We start from the raw sequence: 23,989 nt of genomic DNA, 5'->3' as shown, positions 1-23,989 counted from the left end.
GCGCAGTAGGTCCGGCGCGGGAGCGCGCCTAATTTAAATGGCACACGCCCATTTGAATTGGCCCGCCTTGCGCCGGAGGCCGCTGCCGTAGTTCTCATCGCAAGTGCTTGGTGAATCAGGCACTTGCGATGAAAACTTGCGGCGGTGTAACGTATCTAAGATACGTTACGCCGCCGCTCACCTACGTGAATCTGGCCCCCTATTTTTTCTGCCCCTGTTTAACAGGGGCGTGTAATTACAATTTTTGCTGTAATACTTTTCAGCAGGGCTCGTTCCTGCGCTCCAACTAGAGTATCTGTGAGGGGTTGCAGTGTTGTAGCACCAGTGCCTAAGGCCCAATTTTTCTGCCCCTTTTTAACAGTTGCGTGTAATTACAATTTTTGCTGTAATATTACCCAGCAGGGGTAGTTCCTGCGCTCCAACTAGAGTAACTAAGAGAAATCTAGTAACTAGGGACCTTTTTTTTTTTCTCTCAGGTTACCAGTTTATAGCTACAGAGAAAGTCTAGTGCTAAAAGTATTACTCTCGCTCTAACGCACGCGTCACTACCTCACATGTGTGGTTTGAACGGTGTTTACATATGTGGGCGGGACTTACGCAAGTCCCGCCCACATATATAAACATCGTTCAAACCACACATGTGAGGTATTGACGCGTGCGTTAGAGCGAGAGCAAGACTTTTAGCACTAGACCTTCTTTGTAACTATAAACTGGTAACCTGAAAAAAAAAAAGGTCGCCTATGGGGAATTTCAAGTACTGAATTTTGGCCCCATTCCAGGCGTGTTTGCAATAGTAAAGCGTGACATGTAAGGTATCTATTTACTCGGTGTAACATCATCTTTCACATTATCAACAAAAATTGGGCTAACTTTAGTGTTTTGTGAATTTTTAACCACTTGAGCCCGGACCATATTGCTGGTCAATGACCGGGCCAGTTTTTGTGATTCGGCACGGCGTCGCTTTAACTGACAATTGCGCAGTCGTGCGACGTGGCTCCCAAACAAAATTGGCAACCTTTTTTTTCCCACAAATAGATTATTAAATGTGCGTGTTTACTTCTGTCTTTAACACCTCCCCTTCAGGCTGGAAAGCATCAGATCAGGGAAAAAAAAAAAAAAAAAAGCTCTCATGCCATTGCAGCTTGGTTCCTACATGTGTGATGAACTGAGCATGCTCAAACACTTAGAAAAAAATTATCCTTTCTTTTTAAAAGGTGAAAAACACTTGAATGCTCATAGAGCGTGGTTTGGGCTAATACCAGGTGTGCGCAATTACAAGCTCACCCAAACTAGAGACTGCAATTTGTTCATGTGATTTCAATTGCTTCATTACTAGCACTGTTATAAAAAGCAGGGATCGATCATTCCTCAGCTGCCCTCAGAAGGGGCAGGCTGGCAGAAATGCTGTTGCTAAACACAAATGTGGTTTGTTGCATGGTTTTTGTTTTTATTTTGCCAATGGTTTTGGTTTATTTTTAAATGATGTTCACTTTGATGTATTTGTCTATGTGGCCTTATTTTATGAAAAATGTGTGAATATGTTAAAGCTATGGTTATTTAGATTTTTGAAATGTATTTTTGTTTGTTTGTTTGTCTTTTTTTGCTTTCCTTGTTTTGTTGACCGATTAAAAATTACTTTAAAATTTTTAAGTTTGTCTTTTGTTACTTTTTCATGCTACATATGTTGACAGCTGCAGCTGAAATCGGTTTGGGCCTAACAAATTAGGTGTGATTTTTGTCTAAGCTTCTTTCCTGGTGTGTAATCATGAAATGTTTGCCATGTTTAATCTCGAGGAAATTAAAGACAAAGTGGTAAGTATTTTCTATTTTCTGCAGTGGTCCTCAGCCCTCAAGTACCCCCGACAGGACATGTTTTGTGGATTTCTCTTATCAAGAATTGCTGTCCAGACTGTCTTTTAAAGCACATGTGCAAGATGAAGGAAAACCTGCAAACATGGCCTGTGGGGGGGGAGGTTTGCTATTGGCGGACAGGCTTGACGTGCTGATTTACAGCACTGTGCTTAAATCTAGCGCAAGGCAATCCTATTCAAATTGTGGGTGTTTGAGGGAAGCCAAGTGAGTGTTAGAACCCCTGCTTTGTGTTTTTTTTTTGGGGGTTGAGCTTTGTGTCCCTTTTCTTAAAATTGGCTTCACTTCCTGTCACACAGCTGGACAGGAAGTGAGGTTAAAACCCTACCAGTGTCATTTCTTGGGGACACAGGACCTAACTAGTGTCCCCATTAAGCAAATTGCACTCCAGCACTGCTGTGTACACCCCAAATCATGGGTCTTCAAACTACGGCCCTCCAGTTGTTCAGGAACTACAATTCCCATCATGCCTAGTCATGTCTGTGAATGTCAGTGCATTACAAGGCCTCATGGGATGTGTAGTTCTACAACAGCTGGAGGGCCGTAGTTTGAGGATCCCTGCCCCAAATGATTATTTAGTTTGGGGTTTAGTAAAGGCAAAGCCACTCTGCAGTACAAGCATAGTTGCTGAAAATCAGAGAGGAAGCACTGATGGTTTTAACATCCAATCCTGTAGAAGCAAAGTTGTTTTCTTTCTTTCTTCCTTGCTTTGCACTTGTAGTGCAAAGTGGATTTGCCTTTAGTAAATGGACCCCAAAGTCCAAGATCCCTAATAATTTGGGGTGTACACAGCAAAATGCTAGAGTGCAATTTACATAATGGGAAACTATTTAGATTGATCTCTGTGTCCCCAAGAAAAGATATTAGTAAGGTTTTACCCTCACTTCCTGTTTGGCTATGTGACAGGAAGTGAATGAATTAGAAAGGGTGAAGACACCTCACAAATGTTGTCACTATCAGGGGTGCAGACATCCCCAAAAAAATTAGCAGATAATACTTATTTGCAAATTAATAATTTTTTTAGTTAACATTGGGTGGGGTGCTCTAACACACACATTCATACATATTAGCCATGCTGTATCCTGGCCTATTGGCATGGTTATATTTTCTTAGGCCTCTCAATAAAACTCGAAATGAAATTTGTGCTTAAACTAGAACCAGGGGCAGACTGACAACTCATGGGGCCCCTGGGCAATAGAAGATTATGGGGCCCCTCTGGCTTACAGATGGCCACCACGCCAGGAGGTAGTGCAGAGGCGGGGCAGTAACCCCCCCCCCCCCCCCCCAGAACTAGTGTGTGTGTGTGTGTGTGTGTGTCCTGAAAATTCCTGGGCGGGTGATACAAAAACAGGGTGTGGCTTTGACAGGAAGGGGTGGGTCATTTTTCTATTAGGAGGTGCAGATATGTAGTCAGGCCTAGGGCAGCACAAAACCTAAATATACTACTGCATATTAGGGCTTATTTAGACCGGATCCGATTTACAGCATGTTTTTATAGTGTGGGAGGAAACCCACGCAGGCACAGGGAGAACATGCAAACTCCATGCAGATGGTGTCACGGGCGGGATTCAAACCAGCGACCCTTTTGCTGCTAGGTCAAAGTGCTATACACTACACCACTGTGCTGAACGAACATGATTGCAGCTGAAAGCATGAGATCTTTTTTTTTCTCCAATACCATGCTTTCCAGCCTTATTGACCCCGCCTCTCTCCATAAAGAGGACCTGTCACACACTAGTCCTATTACAAGGGATGTTTACAAGTGGTTAAAGTGAAATAATAAAAGTGAAATATTCCTTTAAATTTCATACAGGGGGTTTACACGCATGTTTCCCGTGCTTAGAACTGTCCCTGTACAAGATGTCATTTCTGAAGAGGAAAAAAAGTAAGTTTAAAGTACTCATGGCTATAAAGATTACAGTCATTGCTCATTAACCACTTACCCCCCGGACCATATTGCTGCCCAAAGACCAGAGTACTTTTTGCGATTCGGGACTGCGTCGCTTTAACAGACAATTGCGCGGTCGTGCGACGTGGCTCCCAAACAAAATTGGCGTCCTTTTTTTCCCACAAATAGAGCTTTCTTTTGGTGGTATTTGATCACCTCTGCGTTTTTTAGTTTTTGCGCTATAAACAAAAATAGAGCGACAATTTTGAAAAAAATGAATATTTTTTACTTTTTGCTGTAATAAATATCCCCCAAAAATATATAAAAAAACATTTTTTTTCCTCAGTTTAGGCCGATACGTATTCTTCTACATATTTTTCGTAAAAAAAATCGCAATAAGCGTTTATTGATTGGTTTGCGCAAAAGTTATAGCGTTTACAAAATAGGGGGTATTTTTATGGCATTTTTATTAATATTTTTTTTACTAGTAATGGCGGCGATCAGCGATTTTTTTTTCGGTATTGCGACATTATGGCGGACACTTCGGACATTTTTGACACATTTTTGCGACCATTGGCATTTTTATAGCGATCAGTGCTATAAAAATGCATTAGATTACTATAAAAATGCCACTGGCAGTGAAGGGGTTAACACTAGGGGGCGGGGAAGGGGTTAAGTATGCCTGGGTGTGTTCTTACTGTGGGGGGGGGGGTGGCCTCACTAGGGGAAACACTGATTTTCTGTTCATACATTGTATGAACAGAAAATCAGCATTTCCCCTGCTGACAGGAACGAGAGCTGTGTGTTTACACACACAGCTCCCGTTCCCCGCTCTGTACCGAGCGATCGCGTGTGGCCGGCGGCGATCGCGCCCGCCGGGCACACGCACGGGAGTCGGGGGCGAGCGGGGTGCGCGCGCGCGCCTCCGGCGGCACGCGTGCGCCCCTAGTGGCGGCTAAGAGGTAGGACGTCCATTTACGTGGTCTCGCCTAGGAGAGCCACCTTGTGGACGTATAATGACGGTGCGGCGACGGCAAGTGGTTAAAAGAAAAAAAAAAAAAAATGTATGGGGGTCCCCCCAAATTAAATTACCAGGCCCTTCAGGTCTGGAATGGATATTAAGGGGAACCCCGCCGTAAAAAAAACCCAAAAAATGGCGTGGGGTCCCCCCAAATATCCATACCAGGCCCTTCAGGTCTGGTGTGGATTTTAAGGGGAACTCCACCCCAAATTTAAAAAAAAAATGGCGTGGAGTCCCCCTAAAAATCCACACCAGACCCTTATCCGAGCACGTTAACCTGGCCGGCCGCAGAAAAGAGGGGGGGACAGAGTGCGGCCCCCCCCCTCTCCTGAACCGCACCAGGCCACATGCCCTCAACATGGGGAGGATGTCCCCATGTTGATGGGGACAAGGGCCTCATCTCCACAACCCTTGCCCGGTGGTTGTGGGGGTCTGCGGGCGGGGGGCTTATCAGAATCTGGAAGACCCCTTTAACAAAGGGGACCCCCAGATCCCGCCCCCCCCGTGTGAAATGGTAATGGGGTACATTGTACCCCTACCATTTTACAAAAAAAAAGTGACAAAAGTGTGAAAAATGACAGTAGCCGGTTTTTGACAATTCCTTTAATAAAATCTTCTTTCCGCGGTTCCTTCTTCTTCTTTCATTCGGGTTTCTTCCTCTGCTTCTTTCTTGGGTCTTCTTGTCCACATCTTGCCGTCTTGCCGTCTTCTCCCATCTTCTTCTCTGTCCGTCGAACCTTCTCGTCCCGCATCTTCTTGATCTTCTGGGTGCTGCGCTTGAAATTGAAGATCCCGCCGTGTTCCCGCTCCTGGGACCCCCCCCCTCTGACGCCACAGGTTAACTCATCTGAAAGTCCGCGTGTGGCATATGTGCGTCAGAGGGGGGCGGTTCACATGAGTGTGACACGGCGGGAACTTCAATTGGAAGCTGCGGCGGGTTTTTCTTCTCCGGACGTCGCGCTTCAAATCGAATTCCCCCGCCGTGTGACGCTCTGTGACCCCGCCCCCCTCTGACGCACATGACCTTCTAAGGAGTTTACTTGTGGCGTCAGAGGGGGGCGGGTCCCAGGAGCGGAACACGGCGGCCAATTCAAATTCAAGCGCTGGCGGACCGAGAAGAAGACAGGAGAACACACAAGATGCGGACGAGGAGGCCGACGGAAGGAGAAGAAGATAGGAGAAGACACCGGGCAGACGACAAGGCTGAAGGACGGAGAAGACAGGAGAAGACACCGGGCAGACGAGGAGGCTGAAGGAGAAGAAGATAGGAGAAGACACCGGGCAGACGAGGAGGCTGAAGGACGGACGGAGAAGATAGAAGAAGACGTCTGGCAAGATGTAGACGAGAAGACCCAAGAAAGAAGCAGCGGAAGAAACCCGAATGGAAGAAGAAAAGAAGATTTTATTAAAAGATTTGTCAAAAACCGGCTACTGTCATTTTTAACACTTTGACTTTTTTTGGGGTGAAATGGTAGAGGTATGTACCCCATTACCATTTCACAAAGGGGGGGGGCAGGATCTGGGGGTCCCCTTTGTTAAAGGGGTCTTCCAGATTCTGATAAGCCCCCTGCCCGCAGACCCCCACAACCACCGGGCAAGGGTTGTGGGGATGAGGCCCTTGTCCCCATCAACATGGGGGCATCCTCCCCATGTTTTGGGCATGTGGCCTGGTGCAGTTCAGGAGAGGGGGGGGGGCCGCACTCTGTCCCCCCCTCTTTTCTGCGGCCGGCCAGGTTAACGTGCTCGGATAAGGGTCTGGTGTGGATTTTTAGGGGGACTCCACGCCATTTTTTTAAAAAATTTGGGGTGGAGTTCCCCTTAAAATCCACACCAGACCTGAAGGGCCTGGAATGGATATTTGCCGGGAACCGCACGTCTTTTTTTTTTTTTTTTTTTACGGCGGGGTTCCCCTTAATATCCATTCCAGACCTGAAGGGCCTGGTAATTTAATTTGGGGGAACCCCTACACATTTTTTTGATTGTTTTATGAATTAATCCTGTCAGAATTGTCAGAGCCGACAATTCATTATAGCCGCGTGTGAATTTTAAATGGCTTTTTTTCCTTCTGAATGTCACTTTGTGCAGGGGCAGTTCTAAGTGCGGGAAAAATGCGCTATTTCACATGCTGACATTACACCCCCCCTAGGTACGAAATTTAAAGGAATATTTCACTTTTATTGTTTCACTTTAAGAATTATTAATTTCACTGCTCCCGAAAAAACGGCAGTTTTTAAAAAAAAAAAAAACATTGATACATGTCCCCTGGGGCAGGACTGAGGTCCCCAAACACTTTTTAGGACAAAACTTGCAGATTAGCCTTTAATAATAACACTTTTGAATTCTCCCATAGACTTCTATAGGGAGATCGGCGCGGCTTTACATATTACTTTCAATGCGCCGGCTGCTACGCTGGTTCATGCGCCTAATTAAGCCTCCACCCGGCGCACTAATTAAGGCATGAACCAGCGCAGCGCACAGAGCATAGTAAATCAGCCCCAATGTCCTGCGGCGGCCCATGATTGCCATGTACACAGGCAGAACAGGGAGATGCCTATGTAAAAAAGGCATTTCCTCGTTCTGACAGGTGACATAACAGGGATCTACTGTTCCCAGTGGTCGGGAACAGTGATCTTTGTCATGTACCAGTAAGCCCACCCCCCCACAGTTAAAAACACTCATAGGGAACACAGTTAACACCTTGATCGCCCCTAGTGTTAACCCCTTCCCTGCCAGTGACATTTATACAGTAGTCAGTAGCTATTTTTAGCTCTGATCACTGTATAAATGTCAATGGTCCCAAAAAAGTGTCAAAAGTGTCCGATCTGTCCGCCACAGATCACCATCATTACTAGTAAAAAAAAAAAAAAAAATGACATAAATCTATTCCCTATTTTGTAGGCACTACTTCAGGTAGAAGTGCGGCGGCGTAACGTATCGTAGATACGTTACACCGCCGCAAGTTTTCATCGCAAGTGCCTGATTCACAAAGCACTTGCGATGAAAACTACGCCGGCGGCCTCCGGCGCAAAGGCGGGCCAATTCAAATGGGCGTGTGCCATTTAAATTAGGCGCGCTCCCGCGCCGGACCTACTGCGCATGCTCAGTTTCGCAATTCCCGTCATGCTTTGCGCGACGTGATGTCATTTTTTCGAACGGGAAACGCACGTAGCGTACTTCTGTATTCCCGGGAACGACGGCCATACTTTAAACAGCAATACGTTTGCTGAGTAAAGTTAGGGCAGGTCAAACGATGACTAACTTTGCGACGGGAAACTAGACTAGCAGCGACATAGCGAACGCGAAAATCCGTTGGGAATCGCCGTAACTCCTAATTTGCATACCCGACGCTGGTTTACGACGCGAACTCCCCCCAGCGGCGGCCGCGGTACTGCATCCTAAGATCCGACAGTGTAAAACAATTACACCTGTCGGATCTTATGGATATCTATGCGTAACTGACTCTATGAATCAGTCGCATAGATAGAAACAGAGATACGACGGCGTATCAGGAGATACGCCGTCGTATCTCTTTGGTGAATCTGGCCCTATAATTTTTGCGCAAACCAATTAATATAAGCTTATTGCAATTTTATTTTACCAAAAATATGTAGAAGAATACATATTGGCCTAAACTGTTTCCAATTGGATATTTATTATAGCAAAAAGTTAAAAATATTGTTTGTTTTTCAAAATTGTTTTTTTTGTTTATAGCGCAAAAATTAAAAAAACACAGAGGTGATCAAGTACCACCAAAAAAAAAACGTCAATTTTGTTTGGGTACAGAGTCGCACGACATTGTCAGTTAAAGCAACGCAGTGCTGAATCGCAAAAACTGCTTATGATCATTAAGGGGGTAAAACCATTCCGGGCTGAAGTGGTTAATAAGACACGGCCATTAAAGTGGTTGTAAACCCTCTGTTTGAAGTTACACCTACAGGTAAGCCTAGATTAAGGCTTACCTGTAGGTGTTTGCAATATCTCCTAAACCTACACGGTTTAGGAGATATTTGCCAAAAGGGATACACCGTTGTCTATGGCGCATGCGCACTGAGAATGACGGTTTTCTCAATGGCTAATCCCGGCTCCTGCACGCATGCGCGGAGTGACGTCTTTGCCGATTTGGCCAATCACAGTGCCGGAGCGGCGATACCCAGAAGTAACTGGCCGGAGGGGGAGATAAGGACGGCTTCAGGGGCTTTGACCTAAGGTAAGTAATTCATAATGAGCTAATATGCTAGTCATACTAGCTCATTATGCCTTTGTCTTGCAGGTTTTTATTTTTTATTCTGAGTTTACAACCGCTTTAATAAGACACGGACATTCAATGAAATTGGAAGAGAAGCAGTTTAACCTTAAACTGCATAGAGGTTTCTTTACTGTATGAGCAGTAAGGATGTGAAATTCAAAAGGTGTTTTTTCACCTTATTGCATAGGATGCATTAAGGTGAAAAAACATGAAGGTTTACAATCCCTTTAACATAAAAGCAGCACACACATAGGTTGGACTTGAGTCTTTTTTCAGCCTTACTTACCAGCTATGTATATTATTTTATTTTATACCATTATTGCAATTTTTACGCTTATTTTATTCTATGTATATATTTGCTTCTAGGTATTTATATATTAATGTTAGTTTATATTTTTTTGCAAATTGAATCGATGTGCATTTGTGTTGCGTTCCTTACAGCAAATCTTTTTATTTTTGTAATCCACAGCCTCTTCGTACCCAGTAATCGGGTTGGAATGTACACTCACGCCCGGCATTTTGACAATCATACCCAGATTACATATGGATGCCAGCAGCAATCTGACGACATTCTGACGAAATTTACGTGAAGCTGATTCTTCCAGAAATTCATACAGTCCTAACAGATGGACCAACTAGCCAATCGACACAGCTTGCGGTGCCACGGACAGCTTTCTCATTGGTCAAATGTGTGATAGGAGGCGGACATATCATTAGAGGCGAAAGGAGACCTAGCGCGACGTGTGACGTCACAGAAACGTGTGCGAATCCGCAGCCGACAGCTTGAGAGCTTGCTCTCCAATCGAAGAATTCCAACGCGTGGTGCTGTAACCAATCACAGCTCTCCACGACTGTGGCCGGCCGGGAGGGTATAAAACTAGACAGGCGGCGCGTAGTACGTCAGTCTGGCAGCTACCGGCAAATATAAAGAATTCGGTGAAGCGGGTTTAAAGGCTGATTCCGAAACCGGTATGTGTGAGGTTGCGGGTGTTTAGGGGTCGGAGCCGTGGGGACGGGGAAAAAAAGTATTTCTGCTTAAAGGTTGTAATGTGTACTTTGTCGGTGCTTGCCTGGTTGGGCGGCGGTGAGGCCTGGATATGTGTAGAGACGTCAGGGAATTTTTAACTCATGTGGGACTAAAGCAGAGCAGCGTACACGTTATCATCTGATTGTATGGTGTGCTTCATAGTGTCCGTTCACGGTGTGCCGTGTGGAATAGACGATTGTATGATCCACTATGTACTCCAAGAGCCTGTCTGATGTAATACCGATTGAATGAATTGGTTAGGTAGGGCCTGTTTATCCTTTGGTAAATCTAAATGAAATTGTACAGAGACTGTGTAATGTATGGGCAGGTTAGGAGTTACCAAAATTGTGTTATGTGCCAATGTATTTACTTTTGTATCAGTGGGACCCAATCTGATTGTATCGTGTTTATTTAGCTTTACCATCAACGGATCTAAATTGGGGTCTCCAAACACGATTCAAATTGTACAGTGTATAGTCACCTTTGCAATAAAGCCACAATCTACTAGCAACTTTATAGGGCAGCAGACTTCTTGATTGGAATGGATTGATATTATGTTTTGTTTTTTGTTAATTTTTGAGGGAGATTGTACAAACTGTAGTGTGTATGGCCTCTCCAATAGACCTTGTGCAATTGGGTTGTGTAGCTTGTGGTCAACTGAAGTCATAGGGGGTTATTTATGAAAGGAAAATCCACTTTGCACTACAAGTGCACTTGGAAGTGCAGTCGCTGTAGATCCGAGAGGGACATGCAAGGAAAATAAAAAACAGCATTTTAGCTTGCACATGATTGGATGATAAAATCAGCAGAGCTTCCCCCTCATTTCAGGTCCACCCCTCAGATCTACAGCGACTGCATTTCAAAGTACACTTGTAGTGCAAAGTGGATTTTCCTTTCGTAAATAACCCCCATAGTATCTCTGCTAATACACTCTTCACAGTGAGTATGAGAGTGGCCTCCTAAGTGTAGCAATAAGTTGCTAAATGTTGTACCTTCATTAAATGTAACCATATATTGCTACCCTTATAGGCGCCTCTTTTTTTTTTTTTCTTTTTTTTTTTTTATACTCGGTTGTGACATGACACTACTCTTGTATCAAGGCAAAATGTATTAAAACATTTTGCTTGTCTTGTGAAATGCTCTCAAACCAAGTTACTCTCAAACCAAGGTTTTACTGTATTTGCCAACTCTCTAAATCGGGAGCTTTTGTGGTCTGCTCCGACTGCAAGGTGATCTCGTATTGCTCATGCACTGCACATTATTGCTGCTTATACTGTTGTGTTTTTTTTTTTTTTTCTTAAAGCAGAAAATCACCTTTGGTAGCCAGTTAGGGATTGTGGGGGACCACTGATTGATTTACACATAGTCACTGACATTATGGTGTAGCCTGAAAGGGGGTCGGGGGTCCTGTGGTTGCCTTCCTTTCTCTAGAAGCTTCTCCTTCCTTTCCCCATGATTCATCTGCTTGTCTCTTCATTGGATGGAGCTGAGATGTAGAAGTGGCCCCACCCTTCTTTATTTCTGCCTACTGTAATACATAAGACCTTCCTTCCGGATTTGCAATCCATTCACTTGCATTAACTTCTAATAGGTGTATTATATGCATTTGTTTTATGCAATTCTATTGATAAATGTGGTTTTATATCATGTATTTATTTTTTTCCCCAACAGACTGTTGCCTTCTACATTGGATTTATATATTTTTCTTGTTAAAAGAAAAACGCATTCCATGGTAGCAATGAAGCTGTTAGGAATTCTCTTGCTGGTTATTGCCAGCACTTTTGCAGATGATGATGACAAGAAGGAAGAGGTTGGCACCGTGATTGGCATTGATTTGGGAACAACTTATTCATGGTATGGAGTTTACAGGCTCTTCTAGCCTAACATTATGTTTTGAAGCTGTAGTTATCAAATTTCTAATACATTTTACCTTCAGTTTGCCTTGCGCTCCTTGACTAGCAAAACCCATTTGTATTGGCATTAGTCCAGTTACATACAAGGGTTTTGTTTTAATATTACAAAAATGCTTTTGAGGAGGAATGTCTGTGTTGCATGTGACATCCAGTGTGTTTCTTTGCTTGAATATCAATAATGGCTAGATCTGGTTGCTAGGCAATGGGCTACATGCACATTGTCACATTTGGCCATGCAGCATAAAGACACTACATATTTCTGGTGTGCCAGTTGTCATGGCACTGCATACAGCCTCCCATAGACCTGAATGAGTGAAGGTGGCTGTAGGCATCTATTGCATAAAGTAGTGCACATGCACCGACCACACCTCGTTACAACAACTTTTAAGTCTGTATTAGTAATCTAATTTACAGACCTTTTACAATATACTGCAATGAAATGTAGCATTTAAAAAATCTATATATTTATAACATGCTGTGCCATTATTTCTAGTATAACGTTTCATTTTGGATAGAGTAGAGAGGAATTAGAACACCTGTCAGTTTTTTATTATCCGCCCTTACTCTATCCGAGATCAAAGCTTCATATACACTTGAACTTCTTTGGCTGTGGGAAAACGCAGCAAAATCGTTTTTGCAGTCAAAACATTCCTATTCTGTATGCGATTCTTCCACGTTCAGGTGAGGTGGAACCTCCCCTAACCTCAGCAGCTCCTAAAAAGCCTATGGGGGTTATTTACGAAAGTGCAAATCCACTTGCACTACATTATTATCCAATCATGTGCAAGCTAAAATTGTGTGTGTGTTAGAGCTGCACGATTAATCGCGAAAAGATTGCAATCTCGATTATTCCACACCACCCCCCTGCGATCTCCAGGCTGGATGACCCGCGATTTTCGGGTGCAGCCATAGGAAAGTCCCCGGTTTTGGCCTAGCTCCGGAGCGGGCGGCCATTTTGGTACACCCGGCGGCGGCTGTCTCGTCAGGAAGTGACGTTTCGTCGCCGCCATCTTGCTCCACTCCAAACTCCTGCACAGTAATGTTAGTGAGAAGGGGGCAAGCGGACATCTTGTTACACCCAACAGAGTTTTAGGTTTCAGTTATTTAACATGTAAACAGTCTGTCAGATTTACATATACTGTATTTAAGCACATAAGCTCCGTTTTGTGTTTGAAAATAACTTTAAATACATTTTTGAGAATCGTGATCTTCATTTTATGCAAAAGAATCGCGATTCTTTTTCCCAGAATCGTGCAGCTCTACTATGTGTACATACTTTTTATGGAGTGGAGTTTAGGAACTTTGGCAAACAAATGCCAAAAGCTCAAGTTTAGTATTTTTAGTTACTTTTTAAAAAGCAGTCCTTGAGCACTAGGTGAGGAGTAGGGCCCCTTTCACATGGAATTCAGCTTTTTGCTGCGGGTAGATCACGTTATCTACCGCAGCTAAACTCAGACAATGCTTTCCTGTGCCCCAATTCACACACTGCGTTTAACAGTTTCGTTACGTAAGGGTTTGGTGCAGTTAGAAAAAATAAATTTGACTTCGTCCAGAAACTAATTATTGCAGGTAATCGTAGTGTAGATCGCAGCAGCAACATGGAAAGAAAAACAAGAAGCACATCAGAAATGGCAAGAATGTTTAAACGTAGCCGCACGTAAATGCAGCTAATCGCAATGTACACTTGCAGGTGAACACTGTGCCATGATTCTCTGAATTTCAAAATGGCAAAACATGCTTTTAACTGCAGCAGAACAGCCGCCCGTGTGAAAGGGGCCAAACTGTTGATAGTCTTCTGCAGGCACAAGTGTTTTCTTGCTCCCTGTGATCAAAATTTAACATTGTAACTTTAGTTGCAAATTACAACTCGAGAGGCTACAACAGGGGTTGATCTGTGCCTTTTATTTTTTGCACCGCAAAAGCATATCTTAAATCCTGACGCTTTAAAGGGGTAAAGCGGAGATCCAGGGAATTGGAGACCAGATGGGATCTGGAGCTTCTTTGTAACTCTAAACTGGCAACATGGATATTTTTAATTATTGTAGTTTGTCGCCATTCCACAAGCATTTTATGCTCTAGGGCTGGGGGCTCCAAACTTTCTAAACAAGGGTCCGGTTTACTGTCCTTCAGACCTCAGGAGGGCCAGATTGTGGCCAGCGGGAGTGGAAATTTTTTTTGGCATCAGTAGGAGTAAACATCACCACATTTGCTATGGAATAGTTCCCTATCGTTCGTATCATAAGGAGGAATAGTGCCCTATTAGTGTCCGTGGGAGAAATGTGTTTGATGGCAGAATAGTGCCTTATATTAGTGTGAGGATTAGTACCCCAAGGGCTGGATAAAATTTGCACTTGCCATGCATGAAAAGGTATATCTGATGCTAGGTCTGTTTTTAATAATGGGAGACTGTACAAAATTTAGACCCTCTAAAAGGACATATTTACATTTTTTTTTTTTTTTGGCAGTGTTGGTGTATTCAAGAATGGACGTGTCGAGATTATTGCCAATGATCAGGGTAACCGAATCACACCGTCTTATGTAGCTTTTACTCCAGAAGGTGAACGTTTGATTGGAGATGCTGCCAAGAATCAGTTGACTTCCAATCCTGAAAATACAGTGTTTGATGCCAAGCGTCTGATTGGTCGCACTTGGAATGACCCATCTGTACAACAGGATGTCAAGTATCTGCCTTTTAAGGTAAGCGGCCAATATTCAGTGCGTGGCTAATTTACTGAATATGTTTGTGTGGGCTTGTTCACTAGGTGGTTGTAAACCCGTTACAGACCACTTTTACCTACAGGTAAGCCTACATTAAGGCTTACCTGTACAAGAGAGAGTCACCGCTCCAGGTGGATCTACTATATGGTCACACGTGTAGAACAGGATACCAAGGGTGCTGGCAGTGCACTAGGCAAGCATAAAAGGTAGATGAAAGATGGATAGCCGCACTCCAAAAAACCGTCCAGGTTGTCTTTTATTCAAATACATCACCAAATCATAAAAACAGGAACAGGGGAACAGCCGACGTTTCGCCATGAATAAGCACTGATCTTGTGCGAAACGTCGGCTGTTCCCCCTGTTCCTGTTTTTATGATTTGGTGATGTATTTGCTGTTTATTTGAATAAAAGACAATCTGGACGTTTTTTTGGAGTGCGGCTATCCATCTTTCATCAACCTTTTAAGGCTTACCTGTAGGTGCTCGAAATATCGGAGGGGAGTATTGCATAATGAGCTGGTATGCTATGCACACTATTGCCACCCTAGGCTACTTTACTAATTACTTTCTCCCCTGTGATATTGCAGCGGACATATCGGACACTTGACACATTTTTGGGAACATTAGCATTTGTACAGCGATTAGTGCTATATAGTTGACTGATCAGTGTCCCTATGTAGAAGGGACACACCATTGTTCTCTCCCTGAAGGTTCTGCTCAGTTACTGGGCAATTGCCGGTGCCTGGCAGACATCGTGGAGAGCGCGCGCCCCCTAGTGGCCTGGGAAGGAGAAGACTTCATATGAAGTCTTCCCAGAATGTAAACCTTATCGTCCTGTCATATGCGGGCGGTAGGCAAGTAGTCAAACGGCATCTCAAATGTTATAAAGATGTTTATCACAGCTTGGAGCCTATGTAGATTTTATTTTCTTATTTCTGACATGTTTTTACTAGGTTGTTGAAAAGAAAACCAAACCCTATATAGAAGCCGATGTTAATGATCAGAGAAAGACCTTTGCTCCAGAAGAAATCTCTGCTATGGTTCTCACTAAGATGAAAGAGACTGCTGAGGCGTATCTTGGCAAAAAGGTATGTACATTTTCGTAGGAGGCTTGGGATGTTTCTTAAAAAAACAAATGTGTTTTACTGTTCAGTATATGGTGCTGACCCTTTTTACTTCTACTTGTCTTAGGTTACACATGCTGTTGTCACTGTGCCTGCTTACTTTAATGATGCCCAGCGTCAAGCCACAAAGGATGCTGGAACTATTGCAGGGCTTAATGTGATGCGTATTATCAATGAGCCGTAAGTGTTGTGTGTTTGTTTGTTTTTTTAGCTGATTTTTGCACCTGAAACATATTGTAGAGCTTGTCTTTGTGTTTTTTAATGTACTTTTTGTGAATTACAGAACTGCTGCTGCTATTGCTTATGGTCTAGACAAAAAGGAAGGCGAGAAGAACATTCTTGTCTTCGATCTGGGTGGTGGTACCTTTGATGTGTCCCTGCTTACGATAGACAATGGAGTCTTTGAAGTGGTGGCTACCAATGGGGACACTCATCTGGGAGGAGAAGACTTTGACCAGCGTGTAATGGAACACTTCATCAAGCTCTACAAAAAGAAAACTGGCAAGGATGTGCGCAGAGACAACAGGGCTGTCCAAAAGCTTCGCCGTGAAGTTGAAAAAGCCAAGAGAGCCTTGTCATCTCAACATCAAGTTAAGATTGAGATAGAATCATTCTTTGAAGGAGAAGACTTCTCTGAAACACTTACACGTGCTAAGTTTGAGGAACTTAACATGGTAAGCATTTGTAGCCAAACTGCAATACTATTTTGAGAGGTTTGTTGAAGTTGGTAGGAATGATATAGCTAGGCTGTTGGCTAGAGCTGCACGATTAATCGCGGAGAGAATCGCAATCTCGATTCTCCCCACGGGATGACCCGCGATTCTTCTGTGTCTGAACGTAAAATTAAAATGCTGTATAAGGAGCTGGGGAGCGCAGTGCAACTTGGGAGTTGTAGTTTCAGGCTGAGGCACTCCCCTTCCGCTCAGAACTACAGCTCTCTTCCCGCTGACACGGGCTACGTCCCGCCCACTGATTTTTGGATTCCCCCTGAAATCAACGGGTCGGTACTGAGCTGAGTTCCCGCTTCTTATCAGTGGGAGTGGGGAGGGTGCACTATGTGTGTGGTGTCCATAGAGGAGGGACAGGGTCGAGCCTCCCCACAGCGGCTCCTATCTCCCGGACACTGGGCTGGAGGGTGGCTCGTATTATCTGTGACGGGGACATACACACCTGTGTGCTGCCAATGGCACAGGGAGACCTCCTGCATGTGTTTACACTGGGGGACTACAGGTCCTAGCAAGCGCCTCTCTAGCAGCCTGACATAGGACTAGAAGCTCCAGCATGCCTTGCTCCTCTATTGCAGCCTGTGATAGAACTACAAGCCCCAGCATGAATGCTTTGCACTTTCATTGTAGCCTAGGTTACTGGGTGGCTCGGCTAGAACTACAAGTCCCAGCATGCTTTGCATTTCTATTGCCTGGAGTCCTGAGTGGTTTGGCTGGAACTACAAGTCCCAGCATGCCGTGCAGCTTCACTATAGCCTGTGATGTTGAACTGCTTTGAATGTCCATTACAGCCCGGAGTCCTGAGTAGCTGGACTGGCACTATATGTCCCAGCATATGCTGCACCTACATTACAGCCTGTGGTAGAACTGCAATTCCCAGCATGTGCTGCATGTTCATTACAGCCTGTGATAGGAGTCCCAACATGCTCTGCACCTCCATTAACACCATGGGATCCTGGGCATCTGGGCTGGGACTACAAGCCCCAGCATGCACTGCAGAGCTGCTCCTGTCATCCAAGGGAAGAAACCAGGAACACAAGTGGTGGTAAAACTCATAATATATTATAATGGTTGCCCTTATTTTAAGTCCACTCATCACATGCCCCCCTTTAATAGCCTGAGAGACGTTTTTGAGAATCGTGATCTTCATTTTAAGCAAAATCGTTATTCTCTTTTTTGCCAGAATCGTGCAGCTCTACTTTGCCTTCTGCTGTCCCAGTTAGTAACCAGGAAGTGACAGATTTGCTGTTAAAGCGAAGTTCCAGTTTTTTATATATATATATATATATATATATATATATATATATATATATATATATATAATGTGTGTCATTTTGGGACCCATCTTGTTTGCATAAGTTACGTGGGGGGGGGGGGGGGAGAGAGAGAGAGAGACCCAACTAGTAAGCCGATAACTGACTTGCTGACACCCTCCAGTATCTCTGTGTATGACTCTCTCTTATTTTTATATTTTGTCTAGGATCTCTTCCGTTCCACCATGAAACCAGTACAAAAAGTGCTTGAAGATGCTGACCTGAAGAAATCTGACATAGATGAAATTGTGTTAGTGGGAGGTTCTACGCGTATTCCTAAAATTCAGCAGCTAGTTAAAGAATTCTTCAATGGCAAAGAACCATCTCGTGGCATTAATCCTGATGAGGCTGTGGCTTATGGTGCTGCTGTTCAGGCTGGTGTACTCTCTGGAGACCAGGACACTGGTATGTGTGTGTGTGTGTGAATTTTTATATGTATGTTATGTATGTATTTATGTATTCTCTTACTCATATTTTATTTATCTGCTGGTTTCAGGTGACTTGGTTCTTCTTGATGTGTGCCCTCTTACACTCGGTATTGAAACTGTTGGTGGTGTCATGACTAAGCTGATCCCTAGGAACACTGTTGTGCCTACAAAGAAGTCACAAATTTTCTCCACAGCTTCTGATAACCAACCTACTGTCACAATTAAGGTTTATGAAGGTAACCATTTGAAAAATCTGATTTTGAACATGTTGGTTTCTGTAAATACTACTCCTTGTATGCTTTTCCTATTTGGATCTCAAGTTGGTCCCCAGCCTTGGTGACTCATAAGTTGCATGAGGCCTGATCAAATAAAGTTAACATATGGTGCTTTCTTTTGCTGCTAGGGCATTCTAATGTAACATAGCTATAGTTGGTCAGGTTGAAAAAAGACACGTCCATCTAGTTCAACCACAAAAAAATAAACACAGTACAATCCCATACACCCAACTCCATACCCACAGTTGATCCAGAGGAAGGCAAAAAAAACCAGCAGAGCATGATCCAATTTGCTACACCAATATCCTTTTTGAGAACTGGAGCCCAAAATTTAACTGCATATTCCAGATGAGGTCTTACTAATTTGTACAGGGGCAAATCTCTCTCCCTCTCCGTTACAGAGTGAGGACCGGGAGCTGTGTGTGTAAACACACAGCTACCGGTCCTGTCATGGGAGACATGCCTGACCGTCATTTCCCCTAGTGAGGCCCCCCCCACAGTTAGAACATACTTAACCCCTTACCTGCCAGTTGCATTTTTATAGTAATCGAATGCATTTGTATACCACTGATCGCTATAAAAATGCTAATGGTCTCAAAAGTGTCCGCCATAATGTCGCAGTACAGGAAAAAAATCGCTGATCGCCGCCATTACTAGTAAAAAAAAATTTTTTTTATATATACTACCCCCCCATTTTGTAAACGCTATAACTTTTGCGCAAACCAAACGTTTATTGCAATATTTTTCGTTTAAAAAAAAATGTAAAAGAATAAGTATCGGCCTAAACTGAGAATTTTTTTTTTTTATATATTTTAGGTGGATATTTTATTATAGTGAGAACTTTTTTTTTTTTTTTTTTTTAAATTGTCGCTCTATTTTTGTTTAGCGCAAAAACTAAAAACCGCAGAGGTGATTTAAATACCACCAAAAAAAAGCTCTTTGTGGGGAAAAAGACACCAATTTTGTTTGGAGCTACGTCGCACGACCGCGCAATTGTCAGTTAAAGCGACGCAGTGCCGAATAGCAAAAAGTGCTCTGGTCTTTGACCAGCAATATGGTCCGTGGTTAAGCACCCAAAGTATAACCATAGACTCTTCATTGGTAAAATAAGTTCCCAAACATTTATGGTTTGTTTGAACTCAAATTTGCATAACTTAAAAAAATAACAAATGTTTGAGGTTCTATGCCACCTTGTGGCCTTTTCTCTTTATTTACAATGTGTTTTTTTTGCTGTTCTCTAATTGTAAAGCTGATGCTATACTCCTGAGCTCTGACAGGTGCTCTGCTCGTCTATTGTGTAAAAGCTGCACTGCCTACCCCTGCCGTTCTGCTGTCCATTCACAGAATTTTTAAATGGGTTCACATAATAAAAGCCTAACGTGATGGGGGGGGGGGGGGGGGGGCAGGCAGAGCTACGGCAAGTGACTTGCAGCCACAGGATCAGAGACCTGAGGGTCCAGCACTGAAGAATCAGAAGTATAGTGATTGCTGTACTAGCTCACGCTTTCCTTCCTTCAGACTTTTTATATTACCAGTAAAGTATTTAATTTTTTTTATTTGGCTTGTTCTAGGTGAGCGTCCGTTGACCAAGGATAACCATCTTCTGGGCACTTTTGACCTTACTGGTATTCCTCCTGCTCCCCGTGGTGTTCCTCAGATCGAAGTAACATTTGAGATTGATGTTAATGGTATCTTAAGGGTTACAGCAGAGGACAAAGGTACTGGCAACAAAAACAAGATAACGATTACCAATGATCAGAATCGACTAACGCCAGAAGACATTGAAAGAATGGTCACTGATGCAGAGAAGTTTGCTGAAGATGACAAGAAATTGAAAGAGCGGATTGATGCACGGAATGAGCTTGAAAGTTACACTTATTCATTGAAAAATCAAATAGGAGACAAAGAGAAACTTGGTGGAAAGTTGTCATCTGAAGACAAGGAAACCATTGAAAAGGCAGTAGAAGAGAAAATTGAATGGTTGGAGAGCCATCAAGAAGCAGACATAGAAGAATTCAAGACTAAAAAGAAGGAGTTGGAGGATATTGTTCAACCAATTGTTGGTAAATTATATGGTGGGGCAGGTGGACCACCTCCTGAAGGAGATGACCATGAGAAGGATGAGTTATAGGCCTATTGTATGACCCTTTGGCTACTGTAAATACTGGACTCAGGAACTTTTTTTTGTTGAGAGAATATTTGAACATTTAGATACTCAAATTTTCATGTGGATTCTTCACTTCAGTGGAGACAAATGCTAAGCTGTTATGGCTGTTTACTGCTTTTCGTTAGCAGTTGTTCATCCAGATCACTATTTTTGTTTGGTGACTTCCCAGAGGGAGGGTGGGTCTGGTATTTGGGAGGGTAGGGTATAAAAGGTTGCTCAAATGTTTTATTTATTTGAAATATTTTGGTCATGTTCGTTCTAAGTAGAAATTTTTCTACCCTTCAATGACCACAATAAATGTTTGATAATTAAACTACTCTGTTGTATGTAAATATTCTTCACACTCTGGGACCTGTAATACAATACTAGTGAAGTGGTGCTGTTAAACATTGTACTGAGCTTGGCACGTTTGCTTAATTTGGCAGTAGAAATCTTTTAGCCCCCCCCCCCCCAGTTAAATGGAGATTGTGCTCTGCCAAATTGACTGCGTAAGTCATTGGGAAGTGGCTGCACTGAGGCAACATGCAAAAACTCCATTCCTTAATGGCAGCCCAACGAAGAGTGTGGTGCATTCCCCCCCCCCCCCTTTTTTTTTTTTTTTTTTTTTTTTTTTTTTTTCCTTCTTCTTCTGCACGAATTGGTCATAAAATGTGATCTGATCTTCATCTAAGTCACCACAATAGACAATTGCAGTCTGCCTAAACTAATAAAACACAGCATTAAATGTTACCATGTGTTTATTGAACACGTCATGTAAACATTCACAGTACAGGTGGAAAAAGTATGTGAACCCTTGGATTTAATAACTGGTTGAACCTCCCTTTTGGCAGCAATAACTTCAACCAAACATTTCCTGTAGTTGCAGATCAGATGTGCACAATGGTCAGGAGTAATTCTTGACCATTCCTCTTTACAGAACTGTTTCAATTCAGAAATATTCTTGGGATGTCTGGTGTGAATCACTTTCTTGAGGTCAGGACTCTGACTGGGCCACTCCAGAAGGCGTATTTTCTTATGTTTAAGTCATTCTGTTTTACTTCTATGCTTTGGGTCGCTGTTCTGTTGAGCTTCAGCTGGTGGACAGATGGCCTTAAGTTCTGCAAAATGTCTCGATAACCTTGGAATTCATTTTTCCTTTGGTAACAATCCGTCCAGGCCCTGACGCAGCAAAGCCGCCCCAAACAATGATGCCACCATACTTCAGTTGGGATGAGGTTTTGATGTTGGTGTCCCTCTCTTCTAGGGCAGCTTTAACCAAGACCTCTCATCTCATTGATTGGACTCCAGTTGCCTGACACCTCACTCCAATTGGCTCTTGGAGATGTCATTAGTTTAGAAGTTCATATACTTTTTCTGCCTGCACTGAATGGTTACATGGTGTGTTCAATAAAAACATGGTAACATTTAGTTCTTTGTTATTAGTTTAAGCAGACTGTGATTGTATATTGTGACATTGCAATTTATTTATTTTTTTATTGGACACACAGCCATTCTTATATAATAGGTTAAGGATCATCAGCGGTGACTGGACACTGGCACAACCAATTGAAGATCGTCTGTCCCCCCCCCCCCCCCCCTCCATATAACCCCTCCCATCAGGGAAGTACCTCAGGTTTTTCTGCCATTGTCTAAGGTGTTGGACTTGTGTAGGATGTGCTCTGCCAAACGGGCCCTCTGGGGGTAAAAAGCTATGCTTTTTTTAATCCATCACGCCAGATTTACGCTAAAACTGGATGGGATCCGGGCCTGTAATGTCTCTCTTCAGGGGACTGGGCTTTAGGGTCCAGCACTTTTGCTCTATATGCTAAAAGTCCTGGTAAGAGTATTTTCCAAGGCCCAGGGGAGAGATCTCCTTTAAATAGGAACCCATATCCCAAAACCTGCCGTGATGGGTGATGTCTGAATTTTCAGCAGAAAAACTTGCATTGGGGAAAAAAGGGAAATGGAATCCGAAGAATAATCTTGAGGACCTTTTCTAATTTTGAGTAGGGTCTCTTTTTCGCCACTAGAGGGAGTAAAGAGCTGAGTTGTACTCGCCACGCTCTAAGCAGTGTCAGATCCTAGGGGCAAGCACACTTCCTCCGCTGCAGAGCTCTGCCATAGACGGCCACCGCTTCTCCCCTCCAGACGCTGGGTAAGAAGCCACAGCACAGGCAGGAGGAGGCTCCCATTGCCCCAGGACACCCGCCATCTGCCCTAGGTCGCACACAGGGGCGCGCTTTAGCAGAGGAGGAGCAGGGTCGCAAGCACATTTATTTAAAAAAAATGGCACTCGTCACAGAACCCATAAGGGACTTTGAGCCGGCAGCTCTTCCTTGGGACACGTAAGCTTTATGGGGCACTCCCAAGAGAGATACCTACGCCATGCATGAAACTGTGTTTAACTGCTTGCCGCGCGAGATCACGTAGCGATAAGTCATCGCGCGAATCGGCCAATAGGGGCGCGTTGCCCCTGGTCCCGACGCATGTGAACACAGCCGGGCACCCGCGTTCACTCGTTTAAGAGTGAGAACCGGGAGCTGTGTGTAAATGCACAGCTCCCGGCCCTGTCGGGGAGAAATGCCTGATTGTATGAACAGACAATTGTATGAAGTCAGTCCCACCCCCCCCCCCTTCAGTTGGCACATACTTAACCCCTTCCCCGCCCCTAGTGTTAACCCCCTTCCCTGCCAGTGGCATTTTTATAGCACTGATCTCTATAAAAATGCCAATGGTCCCAAAAATGTGTCCGCCATAAGGTCGCAGTACCGATAAAAATCGCTGATCGCCGCTATTACTAGCAAAAAAATAATTAATAAAAATGCCATAAAACTATGCCTTATTTTGTAGACGCTATAACTTTTGCGCAAACCAATCAATATACACTTATTGTGATTTTTTTCTCGAGTCGTCTTCCAGGACGGCACCTTGAGAGTAGACTGGCTTCACCTGACAGGAAACACAATCAAAAAGAGGTTTAAAAACCCCGCCCCTCCCCGTGCACCTCAGTTCATGATTGTGTTTCCCCCAGCAAAGCGTTTGTTTTCTCTAAAAGGCCTGGGGCTGGTGGTCCCCCTCCTGGAATGTGAGCCGTGGGTCCTGGGAGGCCTTGAGCTCAGTGAGGCTATTGCCTGTCCAGAGGGTCTCCCCATGTTGTACGGGGGGGGGGAGCTGAAGAAAACTATGTTTGGAAACCCCCCCCCCCCTGCTAGGAGTATCTGGGATAGTGGCTACCTCAGAACACCTAGGAGGCTGGAATCCCTCTCTCCCGAGCGTCTTCCTACCTGCTGGGCCGGG

General features: G+C 43.9%; 1 protein-coding gene across 1 annotated transcript; it reads left to right on the top strand.

Annotated features, from left to right (window-relative positions):
* Positions 1-9,884: 9,884 nt before the first annotated feature.
* Positions 9,885-21,029, top strand: HSPA5 (heat shock protein family A (Hsp70) member 5). The gene is made up of 9 exons (XM_040324885.1): positions 9,885-9,993; positions 11,723-11,905; positions 14,430-14,661; positions 15,635-15,769; positions 15,873-15,985; positions 16,089-16,479; positions 18,011-18,248; positions 18,340-18,507; positions 20,118-21,029. Exons 2-9 carry the CDS (start codon positions 11,781-11,783, stop codon positions 20,675-20,677), a joined length of 1,962 nt encoding a protein of 653 aa, XP_040180819.1. The 5' UTR covers positions 9,885-9,993; positions 11,723-11,780; the 3' UTR covers positions 20,678-21,029.
* Positions 21,030-23,989: the final 2,960 nt, after the last annotated feature.

The sequence above is a fragment of the Rana temporaria genome, chromosome 9 (genome assembly GCF_905171775.1).
Source record: "Rana temporaria chromosome 9, aRanTem1.1, whole genome shotgun sequence".
In the NCBI taxonomy this organism is placed as follows: Eukaryota; Metazoa; Chordata; class Amphibia; order Anura; family Ranidae; genus Rana; species Rana temporaria.
This window is presented reverse-complemented; position numbering and strand designations above follow the sequence as displayed.